The following is an 18,339-nucleotide window of genomic DNA, read 5'->3' as shown; positions in this document are numbered from 1 at the left end:
TCAATAATTATTGAAGTATATCTTCAATAATGTTCCAACTGGAGAATTCCTTTGTCTTCAGAAATGCAATGGAACGCAAGCTAACTCTCACGTGAACGCGCGTGACCAGCTCATGTCACTCTGCCAGACCACTGACTGATTCAGCTCCCATTCCCCCTCCCTCCCTCACTGTAGAAGCATCAAACAAGGTTCTAAAGATTGTTGACATCTAGTGGAAGCCTTAGGAAGTGCAATTTGACCCCATAGACACTGTATATTTGATAGGCAAAGAGTTGAAAAACTACAAACCTTAGATTTCCCACTTCCTAGCTGGATTTTTCTCAGGTTTCTGCCTGCCATATGAGTTCTGTTATACTCACAGACATCATTCAAGGGTTGTCTATCCAAATATACTAATACTATGCATATATTAGCAACGGGGCCTGAGTAGCAGGCAGTTTATTCTGGGCACCTTATTCATCCAAGCTACTCAATACTGCCCCCAGCCATAAGAAGTTAATGGAAACCTCTCCAACATAATCCAGGTAGAATCAGGAATTCTCCAGGGCAGCTGTCTAGGCCCCTTACTATTTCAATCTTTACTAATGACATGCCAGTGTGTAAAACCAGTGTGTCTATGTATACAGATGACTCAACACTATACACATCAGCTACTACAGCAACTTAAATGACTGCAACACACCTCTTGGATTTAGGGGGCGCTATTTTAATTTTTGGATGAAAAACATTCCTGTTTTAAACAAGATATTTTGTCACGACAAGATGCTCGACTATGCATATAATTGACCACTTTGGAAAGAAGACACTTTGACGTTTCCAAAACTGCAAAGATATTGTCTGTGAGTGCCACAGAACTGATGTTACAGGCGAAACCCAGATACAAATCCAACCAGGAAGTGCCGCATTTTTTGAAACCGCCTCATGCCAGTGCCTCCTTATATGGCTGTGAATGAGCTACGAATGAGCGTACGTTTTCCACGTTTTCCCCAAGGTGTCTACAGCATTGTGACATCTTTTTAGGCATTTCCATTGAAGAAGTGCTGTAAGGGACCATATATAGCACGTGGTGTCTCCCGCAGAAAATCTCGTGTAAAATACTGAGATAGCCATTTTTCCAATCGCTTCTTATGAGAAACCAATTGCCTCGACGGATATATTATCGAATATATATGTTAAAAACACCTTGAGGATGGATCCTAAACAACATTTGCCGTTTTTCTGTCGATATTATGGAGCAAATTTTGAAAAAAGTTTACTGTTATAGTTGCAGCATTCTCCGGTCGATTTCTCAGCCAAGCATGATAATGAAACGGGAGCTTTTTCGCCTACAAAAATAATATTTTTGGAAAAAAGGAACATTTGCTATCTAACTGGGAGTCTCATGAGTGAAAGCATCTGAAGTTCTTCAAAGGTAAATGATTTAATTTGGTTGCTTTTCTTATTTTCGTGAAAATGTTGCCTGCTGCCAGCAGAGCCTAGCATAGCATTATTCCATGATAAACTTACACAAATGCTTGTCTAGCGTTGGCTGTAACGCATATTTTTAATATCTGAGATGACAGTGTTGTTAACAAAAGGCTAAGCTTGTGTTCGAATATATTTATTTCATTTCATTTGCGATTTTCATGAATAGGAAAAGTTTATGTCCGCTGCGTTATGCTAATGCATTTGAGGCTATGATTACGCTCCCGGATATGGGTTTTCTCGTCGCAAGAGGTTATTAACCTCCTACCTGACACGCAGGCGTCCCATCTAGACATCTGGAAATGCAAATGCACTACGCTAAATGCTAATAGTACTAGTTAAAACTCAAACGTTCATTAAAATACACATGCAGGGTATTGAATTAAAGCTACACTCGTTGTGAATCCAGGCAACAAGTCAGATTTTTTAAAATTCTTTTCGGCGAAAGCATGAGAAGCTATTATCTGATAGCATGTAACACCCCAAAAGACCCGCAGGGGACGTAAACAAAATAATTAGCATAGTCGTCGCTACACAAACCGCACAAATAAAATATAAAACATTCATTACCTTTGACCATCTTCTTTGTTGGCACTCCTAGATGTCCCATAATCACTATTGGGTCTTTTTTTCGATTAAATCGGTTCATAAATAGCCTAGATATCGATCTATGAAGACTGTGTGATAAACGGAAAAAAATAGCGTCTTATAACGTAACGTCATTTTTTAAAATTAAAAAAGTCGACGATAAACTTTCACAAAATACTTCGAAATACTTTTGTAATGCAACTTTAGGTATTATTAAACGTTAATAAGCGATCAAATTGATCACGAGGCAAAGTATATTCTTTAGCTGTCCGTCTGGAAATAATGTCAGGGTAATTCTCAACCAAAATATCCGGTCGGAGACCGAAAGAAATGCGCTGCCTTGCGTCTGTTTGACCAAGAAAAAATAGTAGGCAAATGACAAGACTCTAGACAACGTGTGGAAGCTGTAGGTATTGCAACCTCAGCCCCATTAAATGTGGTTCACCTTTATCAATGGGTTCAAGTCGCGCATGGATATATTTTTCAATTTTCAGTGATCAGATTTTCCTGCGCTTTTCGATAAAACGCACATTCTGTTATAGTCACAGCCGTGATTTAACCAGTTTTATAAACGTCTGAGTGTTTTCTATCCACAAATACTAATCATATGCATATATTATATTCCTGGCATGAGCAGCAGGGCGCTGAAATGTTGCGCGATTTTTAACAGAATGTTCGAAAAAGTAGGGGGTAAGAGTAACAGGTTAACAAAGAGCTGCAGTTAGTTTCAGAATGGGTGTCAAGGAATAAGTTAGTCCTAAATATTTTTAAAACTTGTATTGCATTGTATTTGGAACAAATCAATTCACTTAACCCTAAGCCCCAACTAAATATTGTAATAAATAATGTGGAAATTGAGCAAGTTTAAGTGACTAAACTGATTGGAGTAACCCTGGATTTTAATGTCATTGTCAAAACATATTGATACAACAGTAGCTAAGATGGGGAGAACAGTAGCAAAGATGGGTCTGTCCATAATAAAGTGCAGCTCTACCTTCTTAACAGCACTATCAACTAGGCAGGTCCTACATGCTCTAGTTTTACTGCACCTGGACTACTGTTCGGTCATGTGGTCAGGTGCCACAAAGTTGCAATTGGCTCAGAACAGGTCAGCACAGCTGGATATACAAAGAGAGAAAATAATAATAAATAATAATATGCATGTCAATCTCTTCAGGCTCAAAGTAGAGGAGAGATTGACTTCATCACTACTTGTGAGCGGTATTGACATGTTGAAAGCACAGTGCTGTCTGTTTAAATGACTAGCACATAGCTCAGACACCCATGCATACCCCACAAGACATGCCACCAGAGCTCTTCACAGTCCCTAATTCCAAAACAGACTATGAGGGAGGCATACAGTACTACATAGAGCCATGACTCCATACCAGGTAACTGATGCAAGCACTAGAATCAGATTTAAGAACATTTAAAAATACACCTTATGGAGCAGTGGAGAGTGTGAATTAACACAAACATAGTCACAGACACATGAATACACACACATGATAACATACGCACTCTACACACACGTACACATTTTGTATTGTAGATATGTGGTAGTGAAGTATGGGCATTAGGGCACCCACTTAGTGTGTTGTGAATTCTGTAATAAATGTATTGTAATGTTTTTTAAATTGTTTAACTGCTTTAATTTTGCCAGACCCCAGGAAGAGTAGCTGCTGCCATGGCAGATATACAAACAGCCTGATGAGCTCTATGCGGAGATGTGTCACGCTGGATGAGGCAAATGGTGTTCACACCAGTTACTGACTGTTTTTCTGATCCACGCCCCTACCTTTATTTGAAGGTATCTGTGACCAAGTCATATGAAATCCATAGAGCAGGGCCAAATTAATGTATTTCAATTGACTGATTTCCTTTTATGAAATGTCACTAAGCTAAATCTTTGAAAGTGTTGCATATATATTTTTGTTCAGTGCATTGAATGAATTGAACTACAAATGGACAATGTATTTCATACATCATTATGTTTATTTTCCCATCATGTATGGTAACCTATGCTATGGGTTAAGATGTTCTTTCCAGTGGTCTGGAAATATTCTAAGAAAATGTTCTAATAATTCACAATTCACTTAGATGTTATCAAATATTAGGAAAAAATACATTTCCAAAAAGGAATTAGATCCATGGAAAAATACATTTCCAAAAAGGAATTAGACCCATGGAAAAATACATTTCCAAAAAGGAATTAGATCCATGGAAAAATACATTTCCAAAAAGGAATTAGACCCATGGAAAAATACATTTCCAAAAAGGAATTAGATCCATGGAAAAATACATTTCCAAAAAGGAATTAGATCCATGGAAAAATACATTTCCAAAAAGGAATTAGATCCATGGAAAAATACATTTCCAAAAAGGAATTAGATCCATGGAAAAATAAATTTCCAAAAATGAATTAAATCCATGGAAAAATACAAACAAAAGCCTCTTTGACATATTTGAGTTATAATCAAACTAATATTTGAAATGGTAAATGTATTATTTAGTAAAAGGAGGCTTTTGGCAAGGTATTTGTCAAATGAATGAGACTCATATGTCTCGTTGTCAGCATTAATGGTGTTATGTTCCACTTGTCCAGACGCTGTTCGTGTTTTGTTTCATCTGTTTATCCATTAAATATTCACTCCCTGTACTTGCTTCTTGTCTCCCAGCGTATGTCCTTACATTTATTTCAAATTCTATTCAAATTCTGCTTGGCCAATTGAAATACAATTCTGAAAAACTGAATGGACCCCAACCCTGGTGCATGACAGAAACTGTAGATTTGAAGGATCACTTCTGAGAAGATTGAGAAGCTTGCTGAGAAGCTTGGTGAACATAGCTAATATTGTACCCCACAAAAAAACTATCCACTATAATAGCCTTAGTCACTTTTCATAGATCTGAATGGATTCGATGAGTGGGGGGAACAATCCACCTTGCCTGAGAGTGAAGTGAAGCTGTAACCATGATTGTGTACACCTGTCTTAATTGAACCTACATTTTGACAGGGAAGTCATAATGAGGACTATTTTACAGATGAGACCTGCGTAAATACATCAAACACATTACAGAAAAACACAGAAAAACAAAAATAAAATAAAAAATGACAGAAAAACAGACAAAGTAAAGGTCTACGATCAAAACTCTGAACTGACCAGGGGGGACCAGAACATCTAATTTCAGAATGCACTGCATGCTGTTCCACATAAAGGGAGCAAAAAAAACATTTTTTTTTAATACAAAACACAATGGTGAGATCTAGAATCATCACCAGTAATAAACCTGAGGGCCCAATGGAAAACAGCATCAAGTGGTTTAAGTGTAGATTCTGCTGCATGCATATAGATAATATCTAAGAAATAGAATAGAAATATCTCAAAAATATAAAAAAAAATATATAAAATAGACATTAAAGTGGCCTGGACAATTTCCTTCCTATTAACTGCTACAGGATCGGTGGGTCCTGCACGGGAGGGTTGAGCTAACATAGGATAATGTGATTAGCATGAGGTTGTAAGTAACAATAATATTTACCAGGACATAGACACATCTGATTTTGGCAGAAAGCTTAAATTCTTGTTAATCTAACTGCACTGTCCAATTTACAGTAGCTATTACAGTGAAATAATATCATGCTATTGTTTGAGGAGAGTGCACAGTTATGAACTTGAACATGTATCAATACACCAATTAGGCACATTTGGGCAGTCTTGATACAGAATTTTGAACAGAAATGCAATGGTTTGTTGGATCAGTCTTAAACACTGCTGTGGCCAAAATCGAATTTGCGTCTGGGCTGGAATAATACATTACAGCCTTTCTCTTGCATTTCAAAGATGATGGTACAAAAAAGAAAAACAATGCATTACTTCGTATTATCTTTTACCAGATCTAATGTGTTATATTCTTCTAAATTAATGTTTCCTTTCAAATGGTACCAATAATGTACATATCCTTGCTTCAGGTCGTGAGATACAGGCAGTTATATTTGGGAATGTCATTTTAGGTGAACATTTAAAAAAGGGGTGGATCCTTTTAACAAAAGTCAGACATGCTTTGTTTCTGCAAAACCAACCTTGAATTTCAATTTCTTCACCAGCTCAGTGACATTTTTTGTTTTCAATTACAGTTTGTCATAAAGCCAGATACCAAGATATTTGTAGGAAGGAACTCGTTCAATTTGTGTACTGTTCAAACTAGTCATGGGATCAAGAAAAAAGCATGGATTTTTTTGTTGATGAATTTAGCACTAACTTTCGGATACAATAGTGACCTCTGCAGTGCTTGAAAGTCAGACTTCAAATGTGAAAAGGCTTGGCCAACCGATGGAGCAATGGAATAGAACACTGCAAGTTAAATCAATACATGTGTGTTAACGAGCCAGTAATGAGGGGCACTGCATACTTTAAACCCCTGTATGTCTACGTTGACATATTGTATTGTTTTCAGATGGTCATACTATGGATTGTTTAGCTATTTGATTTAGATTTTTAGGACCCCTTTAGCTATCCTAAAAATACATTGAATATATTTGATCAAATATTGAATTTGGCCTTTACTACTATAGCCCATATAAACTCATAGAATAAAACATTCATAAATGGCAAGAAATTGAGTCAAAAAATAAGGAACAAGGTTTTTTAAAGTGTCTGTCCTATATCTAGGAGATATAAGAAGGCACAGGAAATAAATATTGTATGTTTTTTTACACATATTTGTTTGGGTAGCGTCCTAATTGTGTCGTGAGTATCTCCCGTTTCCACAGTGGGGTCCCATTAGTTTGTAGCCAAAACAGTTCGGACGCAGCTACAGACCTTTTCGTTTGAAGACCATTTTTGGGATGTCTCATGGTCTGACTCCGCTGTAGCTCGGCCACCTTCCACCGCAGATGAGGAAGGCCGTCATAGGCTGCTGTGGTGGATTGAGACGCAGCCCAGGCAAACAAACAGTTATCTCAAGCTTAAACTGACGGATTTTGATGGGGATTTTTAAAATTATGTTACTTAGATTAACCCACCGGTGCATCAATCGACTCTAAGGGGAGATTATTAAACAAAAAAGGGGTCTAAATTGTCCCTGATGACTTCTTGTTGTCAATAGCTAATAAGGCAGAAAGAACTTTTGTTTCTGTGAGTTGAAAAATATACAAACCCTGAATATTATTTCCCAAGGTTGACTGATCATCCATCGAGGCAACTGGAGGCTGTATTTTCATTTATTTTATTTTATTTAACTAGGCAAGTCAGTTAAGAACAAATTCAGCTGATATTTCTTCCGGTTACTAGTCCAACGCTCTAACCACTAGGCTACCCGGCCGCCCCATGTGGGAGGAACAGTCAACTGGAGGCTGTATGTGGGAAGAACAGACAACTGGAGGCTGTATGTGGGAGGAACAGTCAACTGGAGGCTGTATGTGGGAGGAACAGTCAACTGGAGGCTGTATGTGGGAGGAACAGTCCACTGGAGGCTGTATGTGGGAGGAACAGTCAACTGGAGGCTGTATGTGGGAAGAACAGACAACTGGAGGCTGTATGTGGGAAGAACAGTCAACTGGAGGCTGTATGTGGGAGGAACAGTCAACTGGAGGCTGTGTGGGGGAAGAACAGTCAACTGGAGGCTGTATGTGGGAGGAACAGTCAACTGGAGGCTGTATGTGGGAAGAACAGTCAACTGGAGGCTATATGTGGGAGGAACTTTGGTGGAGGCCGTTGATATTATTTCCGATTGTATAAAACCCTTTCTGGTATCTGAACTGGTTGTGTTAGGAGATCTAAATCTTGATTGGCTTACACATGCCTCGGATCAGTTTAAGAAAATCTGTCTTGAGTTCAACTTGACTCAGCTGTTAATGAAACCCACTCGGATTAATGTAAAAATAAATTGATTGACCTTCTCCTGACTAACCATCCCCAGAAGTAGTTATCTAGTGGTGTTTTTGTACATTATATCAGTGGCCACTGTTCTATTGCTTGCATTAGAAATACAAAATTGAAAAACTCTGATAATTATGAATTAATTAATTTTTTACAAAACACAATCGTAAGTTCTGTAACTATCACCAGTAATAAACAGAGGAAAACAGCATCTACTGGTTAAAGTAAAGATGCTACTGCATATAGATAATATCCCCGTAATCTAAAATAGACATTAAAGTGGCCTGGACAATTTCCTTCCTTCCTCATATAGTGTGGAAATGTGTATAAAACACAGTAATATCAGTTTGTTTTCAATGCACTGGGTCTTTTTTTTTGTTTACTCAACATTTCGGTCCATGTGTTACCTGAACTAAAACAATCGTTGAACTCACAACCTCTTGATTCACAGCATTCCAATCTTCCTGCTGCGCCACCATGTGTTTGCCAATGACAGATTTCAACTGTATTTCTAGATTTTGCACTTCAAAGTAAATCTCAGCTCTGTTTCAACTTCTTATGACTTGGGGGCAGTATTGAGTAGCTTGGATGAATAAGGTGCCCAGAGTAAACTGCTTGCCACTCAGGCCCAGAAGCTACAATAGATATGCATATTATACCTTATTCATCCAAGCTACTCAATACTGCCCCCAAGCCATAAGAAGTTAAAAGTAAAAAATATATTTAAAAAATGCTGAAATAAGTTAATTAAATCAATAATGAGAGAATAGTCAGATTAACTGATAATTGATACAGACGAAGCAGGAAAGTCGGTTTGCCATGAACCAAGAGGTTGTGAGTTCTTATCCCCGGTGAGGACATGTTGAATAATAATTACGGTATAAATGAACATGCATCATGTAATCATGTATGTCAACATGTGTCAAATATGTACATTGAAAATGTATGTTAAAAAAGCACTGTGTGTGCAACTAATTGCACAGACTTTTTGAGTTAAGATGCCCAAATATGAATTGAAAGTTGAGTGAACATGTGAGACAAGATGAACACATCATTTTAAACTGACCAATATTTTTGAGCTAAATCAGAACAAAGTTTGGGCCAACATTTTCTTTCGCTCGTTCAGGTAAAAACAGTTTAGTAAAAATAAAAAGGACAGGGAAGTCATACTGAGATTATGGTCTCTTTTACAGATGAGCCTGACATACAGTGTCCTCAGAAAGTATTTACATCACTACACGTTTTCCACATTTTGTTGTTTTACAGCCTGAATGTAAATTGTCTTAAATTGAGATATTTTGTCACTGGCCCACAACACAATAACCCATAATGTCAGAGTGGATTCATGTTTTTCAAACATTTTAAAAATGTATCAAAAATGTAAAGCTGGGATGTCTTGAGTTATTAAGTTTTTAACCACTTTGTTATCAGAAGCCTAAATTAGATCAGGAGTAAAACAGTCACATGATTAGTAGCAATAAGCGCAATGATAGTGTTTTTTTTTTTAACATGATTTGTAATGACTACCTGATCTCTGTACCACACACATACAATTATCTGTAAGTTCCCTCAGTAGAGCAGTGCATTTCAAACACAGATTCAACCACAAAGACCAGAGATGCTTTCCATTGCCTCGCAAAGAAGGGCGCCTATTGATAGATGTGTAAAAACTAAAAACAAGCAGACATTGAATATCTGTTTGAGCATGGTGAAGTGAATTAATTACACTTTGGATGGTGTATCAATACACCCAGTCACTACAAAGATACAGGCGTCCTTCCTAACTCAGTTGCCAGAGAGTTTTTCAGGATAAAATCCTAGAGGAAACCTGGTTCAGTTTGCTTTCCATCAGACACTGAGAGATGAATTCACCTTTCAGCAGGATAATTACCTACAACAGACCAAATCTAGACTGGAGTTGCTTACCAAGAAGACAGTTATTGTTCGTGAGTGGCCGAGTTACAGTTTTCTATGGCAAGACCTGAAAATGGTTGTCTAGCACTGATCAACAACCAATTTTACAGAAGTTGAAGAATTCTGAAAAGAATAATGGCCAAATGTTGCACAATCCAGGTGTGGAAAGTTCTTAGACTTACCCAGAAAGACTCACAACTTTAATCGCTGCCAAAGCGGATTCTAACATGTATTATTGTTGATATATTAGAGTTGTATTTTTTTTTTTTACGAATGTTAATATTTCTTCTACTTTGACATTTCAGAGTAGTTTGTGTAGATCATTGACAAAAAATTACAATAAAATCAATTGTATTCCCACTTTGTAACACAACAGACTGTGGGGAAAAAATCAAAGGGTGTGAATACTTTCTGAAGGCAGTGGAAATGCATGAAGCACGTACGATATACAACATGACAAACCATATAAAGAAAAACAAACACATTTAGCAACATAGAGGTACACTGAACTGACCAATGGGGACCAGAGCATGTCATTTCAGCTCTGTATGTTGTTCCACATAAAGGGCACAACAAAAAAAAGAAAGTGGGCGCAGTGTTATCCAAGTCTGATAACGGGTTTGGTTATTTGTAATTCTGGAAAGGTCATTTTCCTCGTCGTAATGCTGGTGAGCTGCCGTCGCTCTGGTATCAAAAAGTTCTTGCTGGCTTTAAGTAATAACACATAAAAACACATAAAAAACGAAATAATGCAAAGTTGCCTAGGGGCTAGAAGCACAGCTGCACTCTTTGCCAGGACAACAACCCTGAATATGATCAAGACAAAGGAGATGATTATAGACTACAGGAAAAGGAGGGATGAGCACGCCCCCCATTCACATCGATGGGACTGTTGTAGAGTGGGTCAAGAGTTTCAAGTTCCGTGGTGTACATATCCCCAACCAACTATCATGGTCCAAACACACCAAGACAGTCGTGAAGAAGGCACAACCAAGCCTATTCCCATTTCAGGAGACTGAAAAGATTTGCCATGGGTCCTCAGATCCTCAAAAAGTTTGACAGTTGCACCATTGAGAGCATCCCGACTGGATGCATTACCACCTGGTATGGTAACTGCTCGGCATCCGAATGCAAGGTGCTATAGAGAGTCGTGTGTACAAACCAGTACATTACTGGGGCTAAGCTTTCTGCTATCCAGGACCTCTATACCAGGCGGTGTCAGAGGAAGGCCCTAAAAATTATCAAAGACTTCAGCCATCGTTGTTATAGACTGTTCTCTCTGCTATCGCACGGCAAGCGGTACCGGAGCGCCAAGTCTAGGACAAAAAGGCTCCTTAACAGCTACTACCCCCAAGCCATAAGACTGCTGAACAATGAATCAAATGGCTACCCAGACTATTTGCATTGACCCCTTTCTTTTTAGGTGAATTAAAGTGCTTATGTTTCTAGCTCTAACAGTGTAGTAATACCTCACAATACAAAACACACACAAATCCCAAAAATAAAATGAAAAGAATTAAGAAATATCATAATGAGCAATGTCAGAGTCCGGGATATAAATATATATGTAGCCTATATGATTGTGTGTATAGACCTTATGGGCAGTGTCACGCCCTGACCTTAGAGATCCTTATTATTCCGTATGTTTGGTTAGGTCAGGGTGTGACTCGGGTGGGAAATTCTATGTCTTCTGTTTCTTTGTTTTTGGCCGAGTGTGGTTCCCAATCAGAGGCAGCTGTCTATCGTTGTCTCTGATTGGGGATCATACTTAGGCAGTCCTTTTTCCCACCATTAGGTTGTGGGATCTTGTTTTCTGTTTAGCCTGACAGAACTGTGCGCTTTAGTTTTCGCTTTTGTTATTTTGTTTCAGTTTTTTTTAAATAAAAAAATCATGAACACTTTCCACGCTGCGCTTTGGTCTGCTCTTCCTACCACCAACGAGAGCCGTTACAGACAGTATATGAATAAAAAAGGTGTGTACAGCAATAGTTATATAGGATGAGCCGTTACAGTTATTAGTTACCTGTCCAAAAATGTAATCAGTAACGTAATTTTTGGATTACCTAAACTCGCTAATATAATCAAATTACTTTCAGTTACTTACAGATTACTTTCACCTTAGATTTGAGAAAGTCATTTCAGGCAAAAATTTAAAGAAAGGAGCGGATCCTTAAGAGGGAGTCACAGGTTAGTAGCTTGCTCAGCCACAAAGTCATAAAATCTGATTTTAAACCTATCCTTAACCTTAAGCAAACTGCTAACACTATGCCTAAATACAACCTTAAATAACCCTAACCTTAACCACCCGGCTAACCCTAATGCCGAACCCTAACCTTTAATTAGACGAAAAAGCACATTTTTGTTTTCATAAACATTTTAATATAGCTAATTTTGACTTTGCAGAAATAGCTCAGTTCTGCCAAAACACATCCCATTAAAGTCAACATGCTTAAGAGGAACGAGAAGAAGACACAAATTAATCCTATTGCAGGATAAATCAATGTCAGAGATTAGATAGCTGGCCATAAATGGATGTTGCATTTTACTTTATCGGTTGGTTATGTAGGCTTCTTCTAACTCACAGTTTTCTACTAAGGATAATAAAACAATTACATAAAAAAAACAACAGAGTCTGTCAGATACACCTTGATCTACAAAAATAGGAATTAGAAGGAAATATGGAAGTACAGATTAGTCTAATTGTTTAACCTGAGCATAACCCCAAAACTAAGGACTAATTAGCCTACTCTGTTGTTAATGATTAGTTGTCATGGACGCTTGATTGGGCTCATTGATTCGAGTTGAAAAATAAATGCTGCTCTCGGAATGGCATGCTTTGGGCACTACCGAAAAGTGCTATTTGCATGTGAAAAATGTATTCCATATGCTGCATTTGCTACAGATCTATTATTTATGTTTTTGTTGGTGACACCTTCATATCTCAATCATTTCCAGCTGTTTGTCTATCAAAATTGTGTGAGCTTGAACATGTGTCTGTTAGGCCTATGGCCTTTTTTTGAATCAGCACAAATTAGATTGAGCAGTTCTTAAATTCAACTTGTTTTTGACAGTATGCAGCTGTTGCAATTCTTCACTGGCTGTCCAACGGGACGTATTCAATACGCCAATTCTACTGCAAAACATGTCTTTTTTTTACCCCGTTTTCGTTTTCTACCCAATTTCATGGTATCCAATAGATTTTTTTTTAGTAGCTTCTATCTTGTCTCAGCGCTACAACTCCCGTATGCCAAGCCGCACTGCTTCTTAACACAGCGCGCATCCAACCCGGAAGCCAGCCTCACCAATGTGTCTGAGGAAAACGCTACGCCAATTGTGCGTCGCCCCACAGACCTCCCGTTCGCGGCCGGTTACAACAGAGCCTGGGCGCAAACCCAGAGTCTCTGATGGCACAGCTAGCGCTGCAGTACAGCACCCTTAACCACTGCGCCACCTGGGAGGCCTGCAAAACGTTTCTTAAATGGAAGTCAACAGAACGAAACGGGGATGGACCTACCTGAATTTGTCCAATAGAAATTCTCATTTTGCTCAGTTTTCTCAGTTTACTTCTGTTTGGTTCTTAAACGGTAAACGGTTTCAGTAATGAATACACCCCATGTTGCAAAAGCAATGATTGATAGACAGCTTAAACTTCTTCAATTCAACCATTATTGGGTTTACATACACATATACATTTGTGAACAGCCATTCAAAACAACTACAATCCGTAAGGCGCAAATAGCTAAATGAGAGAGCAGCAGTGTGATCATTGTGCTATGTAGCCTAATGGGCCTATGTGATATCTGTATTGCCCGTAGGTTACACCACTGCTGTAGTCATTACCTCTTAAGAGTTTATTCAAGTTGGATAATCTTTGGATGCCGACAACAGTCACATCACTGGAAGTATCCTACAAAAGCCTATTCCTGCTGTTATCCTGCGATCCATCAAACGCATTTAGCGTATCGTCATTGTGTCTCTGACTTGTGGTCAGACTCGCACAGGCAGAACAAACTTAAACTTTTCTGCCTTTTTTCAATGCTGTCATGGCGCACACCTGTCACCATCGGTGATACATGCATTATGACACTCACCTGGACTCCATCATCTCCTTGACTACCTTCCCTATATATGTCACTCCCTTTGGTTCCTTCCCCAGGCATCTTTGTTTCTGTTTCAGTTGCCTGTCTGTGCATTGTTCGTGTTTCTTGCTTTGTATTATGTTTTCATTTCTTTATTAAAACACTCACACCCTGAACTTGCTTCCCGACTCTCAGCGCACATCGTTACAGATGATTTGGATGTCATTGAGAAAACGGATGCTGTAAAATAATTATTTGGCAAGTAATCCTTTAAGCAATCATCTAGTTTTTCAAAAGGTATCTGTAATCTGACTACAATGTCTTTGAGAAAACAGAAAGGTGTCTGTAATCTGACTACAATGTCTTTGAGAAAACAGAAAGGTGTCTGTAATCTGACTACAATGTCTTTGAGAAAACAAAAAGGTATCTGTAATCTGACTACAATGTCTTTGAGAAAACAGAAAGGTGTCTGTAATCTGACTACAATGTCTTTGAGAAAACAGAAAGGTGTCTGTAATCTTCAAAAAGGTATCTGTAATCTGACTACAATGTCTTTGAGAAAACAGAATGGTATCTGTAATCTTCAAAAGGTATCTGTAATCTGACTACAATGTCTTTGAGAAAACAGAAAGGTATCTGTAATCTTCAAAAGGTATCTGTAATCTGACTACAATATATTTGCTGGTAATGTAACGGATTGCATTTACAGTTTGTTTTGTAATCCGTTACTCCTCAACCCCGTATACAGTGTAAACAAGTTCAAATATATACCAGTGTACGTTTTCCACTGTTATAGGCATTTGGGTTTTGCTCGATATTGTTTTCAATTTCGTTTTCGTTTTGGATCATAGAGGTCGGTCCTGTTTGGGTATGGCTTGCCCTGATTGGAAACACCCTTGTTCGTCAGGATGTGTTGCACCTGTCGTCTCCTTAGTCAGTCATTAGGACCCATATTTCCTGTTGCTTGCAACTTTCAGTGGACATAGGTGTCTTTGAGAACCCCTTCGAAACCCCTGCCTGTTTTGGTTTGGTTGTTGTTAGTGTTAGTTCACCCTGCTGTTTGAGAGACAGTCTTTTTGGTTTCTTGTTGGGGAGCGTAACAGTCACACACAGCTTCATTTATCTGGCAACACTTTACTGTAGGTGTCCTTTGTATGCATTCATAAAGACTATATAACATGCCGTTGCTAATAATGAATAACTTTCAATAACTGTTAACGAAGGCTTATGATGAATGTTATAATGTGCTATGTAGCTGTAATAAAGGTTCTGTGAATGTGGAAGGACACCTACAGTAAAGTGTAACCTTGTTGGTAACAGATGACTAATAAATACAATGGATAGTTTGCATCTATGGATTGTATACATTACTATTAAAATGTTCTACAGGATTATTCATGCACCTACTGTTGTGGATTTACTTCTTAAAACATTGTAATAGTTATGCTTTAAAATAGTTCAGAGAGTCCTGTCTATTGACAGCAGCAGGCTAGCAGTTGACAGCGGTATGTCCTAGATAGTTAAGTTGAGATAAACAGTGTTATGAAATGCCTCCGGACAGACAGAACAGTGTGTCTGAGAGGCCTGGGATTTGTTAAGTATAGGGTGCATGGAGGGACACACTGAACCACCAGCATTGGCCTTAAGAGGCCTGGGACAGATGATTGCCCATATGATGTTTTTTCCACCATCACAAAAGGAGATTTAGGAGAGATATGGGGGAGCCAAGAGAGCTGTGTTCCTGTGGGAGGGATAGAAACCAGGAAGGAGAAAGAGACAAACGCCAGGCGAGAGAGAGAGCGAGGTGGAGAAAGAGGGAGAGAGAGAGAAAGATGGGGGGGTGGAAATAGTCAGGAGAAAGAGAGAAGGGCCAGAAGAGAGAAAATGAGAGATAAGCACAGTAAGAGAGAGAGAAACACTTTGAGAGAGAAAGTAATAAATGCCAGTAGAGAGAGAAGAGACCAAACGTTCCCAATCATTTCCTCTCGGTCTATGACATCATAGTTACGGCAGATGAATCATTTTTTTACTTGACAGCTTCCATGAGCAAGAGGATATTACTATGTTCACAGACTTCACCCTCTCTAATCTAGTAAATATCAGTGCATACATATGTCTGTTTCGTCATCATATCTCTGTCATACATCATAATCTATGTATTTATGTTACCTTTGAATGAAAGATTGAAACAAGTCCTTCTGAGATTGAGGCTGTTAATATGGACACTGTAGTACATATAGACAAGCTAGTTCCAATACTTACTTACTTAGTCCTCTTCATCATTTATGGGACATCATTTTCTGTCACAGGAATCGGTTTTTGGCCACAGCTTGTGTAGTAGTTCCAATGAGCTATATGAATAGCTGTGTAAACATGACACATGTAGATCATATATAGAACATGGATCTTTTGTGTTTCTTTTCCTCCCTCAATCCCCCAAAGGTCAATCGTGTGTGTCTCTTGGCAGGTTGAAGTGATATGCATACCAAAGGGAAGACCATCACATGACTAATACAGATGGTGGATCAATAATCAGATATTTGTCTCCTCTTTTCCTCTTTAGTCCCCCAAAGTACACAGCTACCCCACGATGGACACCGTCCCGCTCCTGCTGAGCAGAGTCAAACCTGAACCTCCTGAGGACCTGCTCTCCCATGACCCCCACTTCCAGACACAGACCGAGCCTGTCGACCTGTCAATCAACAAGCCCCGCCCCTCACCCCCGTCCTTCACCTCCACGGCTTCTCCTGTCACTTCCGCTTTCTCGCCGCCCTCCATTTCTTCTTCATCATTGTCATTCTCCTCTCTGTCTGTCATCACCTCTGCCTCGTCCGTGCTCACGCCCGGGCCCCTGGTAGCCCCTGGAGCTGCTGTCCGGTGTCATCATCATCATCATCAACAGCAGTTTTTGCACATCATGCACCCCGTGCCGCCACCGCCCTCAAGCCCCCTGAACCTTGGAGGGGTACAGGGCGGAGGAGGAGTAGGGGGTAAGATGGGGGGCCACCAAGTGCATCGTATCCCTGTGGTGGTGCAGTCGCTACCCCTCATGCACACCACGTCCGTGCGCTCACCCTCCAGCCTCCACAACAATGCCATCATGCTACCTCTGCTGGACGACCACAAGAGCCACCATGGCAAAGGTGAGACAAAGAGCGTGCTCTCTCTCTCTCTAATCTCTCTTTATCTATATCTCTTTATTTTTATCTCTCTCGTCATCTTAAAGAGTCGGGTGAGACGAGGCAGAAGACTACCTAATTTTCTTCAGTCTTCTCCTCCCTCGCTCTTCTCTTTTCACTCTGTACTGGAATGTACAGTATATGGCAAAAGTGGGACAAGTACCGTGCCATGTAGTGTAGTTACTGTACACTGTGTCACAACAGTGTCATTACTGTTTAGTTGCATGTACCCGAACTCAACAGCCTGACATTCACATCATACTAACATCATACTAAACATCTTCCTGCCTTATCATCCCAATGCCATAGTTGGAGTTACTTGGGATGAAGTTAGCCACCCTTACATAGTTCTGCCTTCTCCTCCCTTCTGTCTCAACAGACAATGTCTACAATACAGTGTGAGAACACTTCAGGTCAGACATAAAAAGAGACAGGAGACAGAGAAAGACAACACCGTCCGGTGTAATGACAGGCCTGTGTGTGCTCTCTGCTAAAGATGGTCCCCAGGAGATAACGCAATCCTTTTGAGAGGAGATGAGATTTAGAGGATGGAAAGCTTTCCGTCTGTAAGTGTGAGGATTTTTCTCCTCGGCCGTCCTATTGCCTCCAGTCAAGGTAACGAGTACCAGGCAGGCTGCCATATTTCTCTCCCCTAATCTAAAGCACGCATCTGGGTCTGGGTTATACTTAGATTATTGAGAGTTGAGAGAGAGAGAGAGTGAGAGACAGATCGAGAGACAGACCAAGAGACGAGTGTGCGTGTGCGTATAATAAATCATAATGATTGTACTTGTGCATTTGCTCTGTATGTGAATGTTTGCATGCATGCTTGTATGTGTGTGTGCGCTCTGACTGATCCTTCTGTTTTGGAGCAGGCAGGCTTGCTAAAGGGTGTGGTTTTACAGTCAGCGTGTGTAAACCACTAGTGACTTTGGGTGTTTCTGTCAAGTTGACTGGAAGCTGTACACTGGGGAGCGGTTTGTTGTAAAAGAACATTGTTTATCTGAGGTTGCTGTCCGTCACTCCCTGGCAGATTGACACACACACACACACCCACTCATTGGGTAGGCGGGAGGGTCCACTGAGACGGGCGCTTTAAACGCTGGGTGTCTGCATTCTGGGAGAGGAGAGAGGACAAAAGAGAGGAAAAACAAGGCTTGCGTAATAGGGTGGAGACCAGTATTAAAGATGGGTGGCAGTGTACATTGAGAGCACACACACACACACACACAC

At 39.6% G+C, this 18,339-nt stretch overlaps 1 protein-coding gene across 2 annotated transcripts in view; it reads left to right on the top strand.

Annotated features, from left to right (window-relative positions):
- The window catches only part of klf12b (Kruppel-like factor 12b), a 151,889-nt gene that overhangs the window by 81,037 nt on the left and 52,513 nt on the right, over positions 1–18,339 (top strand). For both annotated transcript variants that reach the window (XM_035773105.2, XM_035773106.2), the window contains exon 3: positions 16,491–17,070. In XM_035773105.2, the coding sequence (XP_035628998.1) occupies positions 16,491–17,070 (580 nt within the window). The remainder of the gene's footprint in view (positions 1–16,490; positions 17,071–18,339) is intronic.

Source organism: Oncorhynchus keta, chromosome 7 (genome assembly GCF_023373465.1).
Source record: "Oncorhynchus keta strain PuntledgeMale-10-30-2019 chromosome 7, Oket_V2, whole genome shotgun sequence".
In the NCBI taxonomy this organism is placed as follows: Eukaryota; Metazoa; Chordata; class Actinopteri; order Salmoniformes; family Salmonidae; genus Oncorhynchus; species Oncorhynchus keta.
Note: the sequence above shows the minus strand (reverse complement) of the source record. Positions and strands in the feature narration are given on the sequence as shown.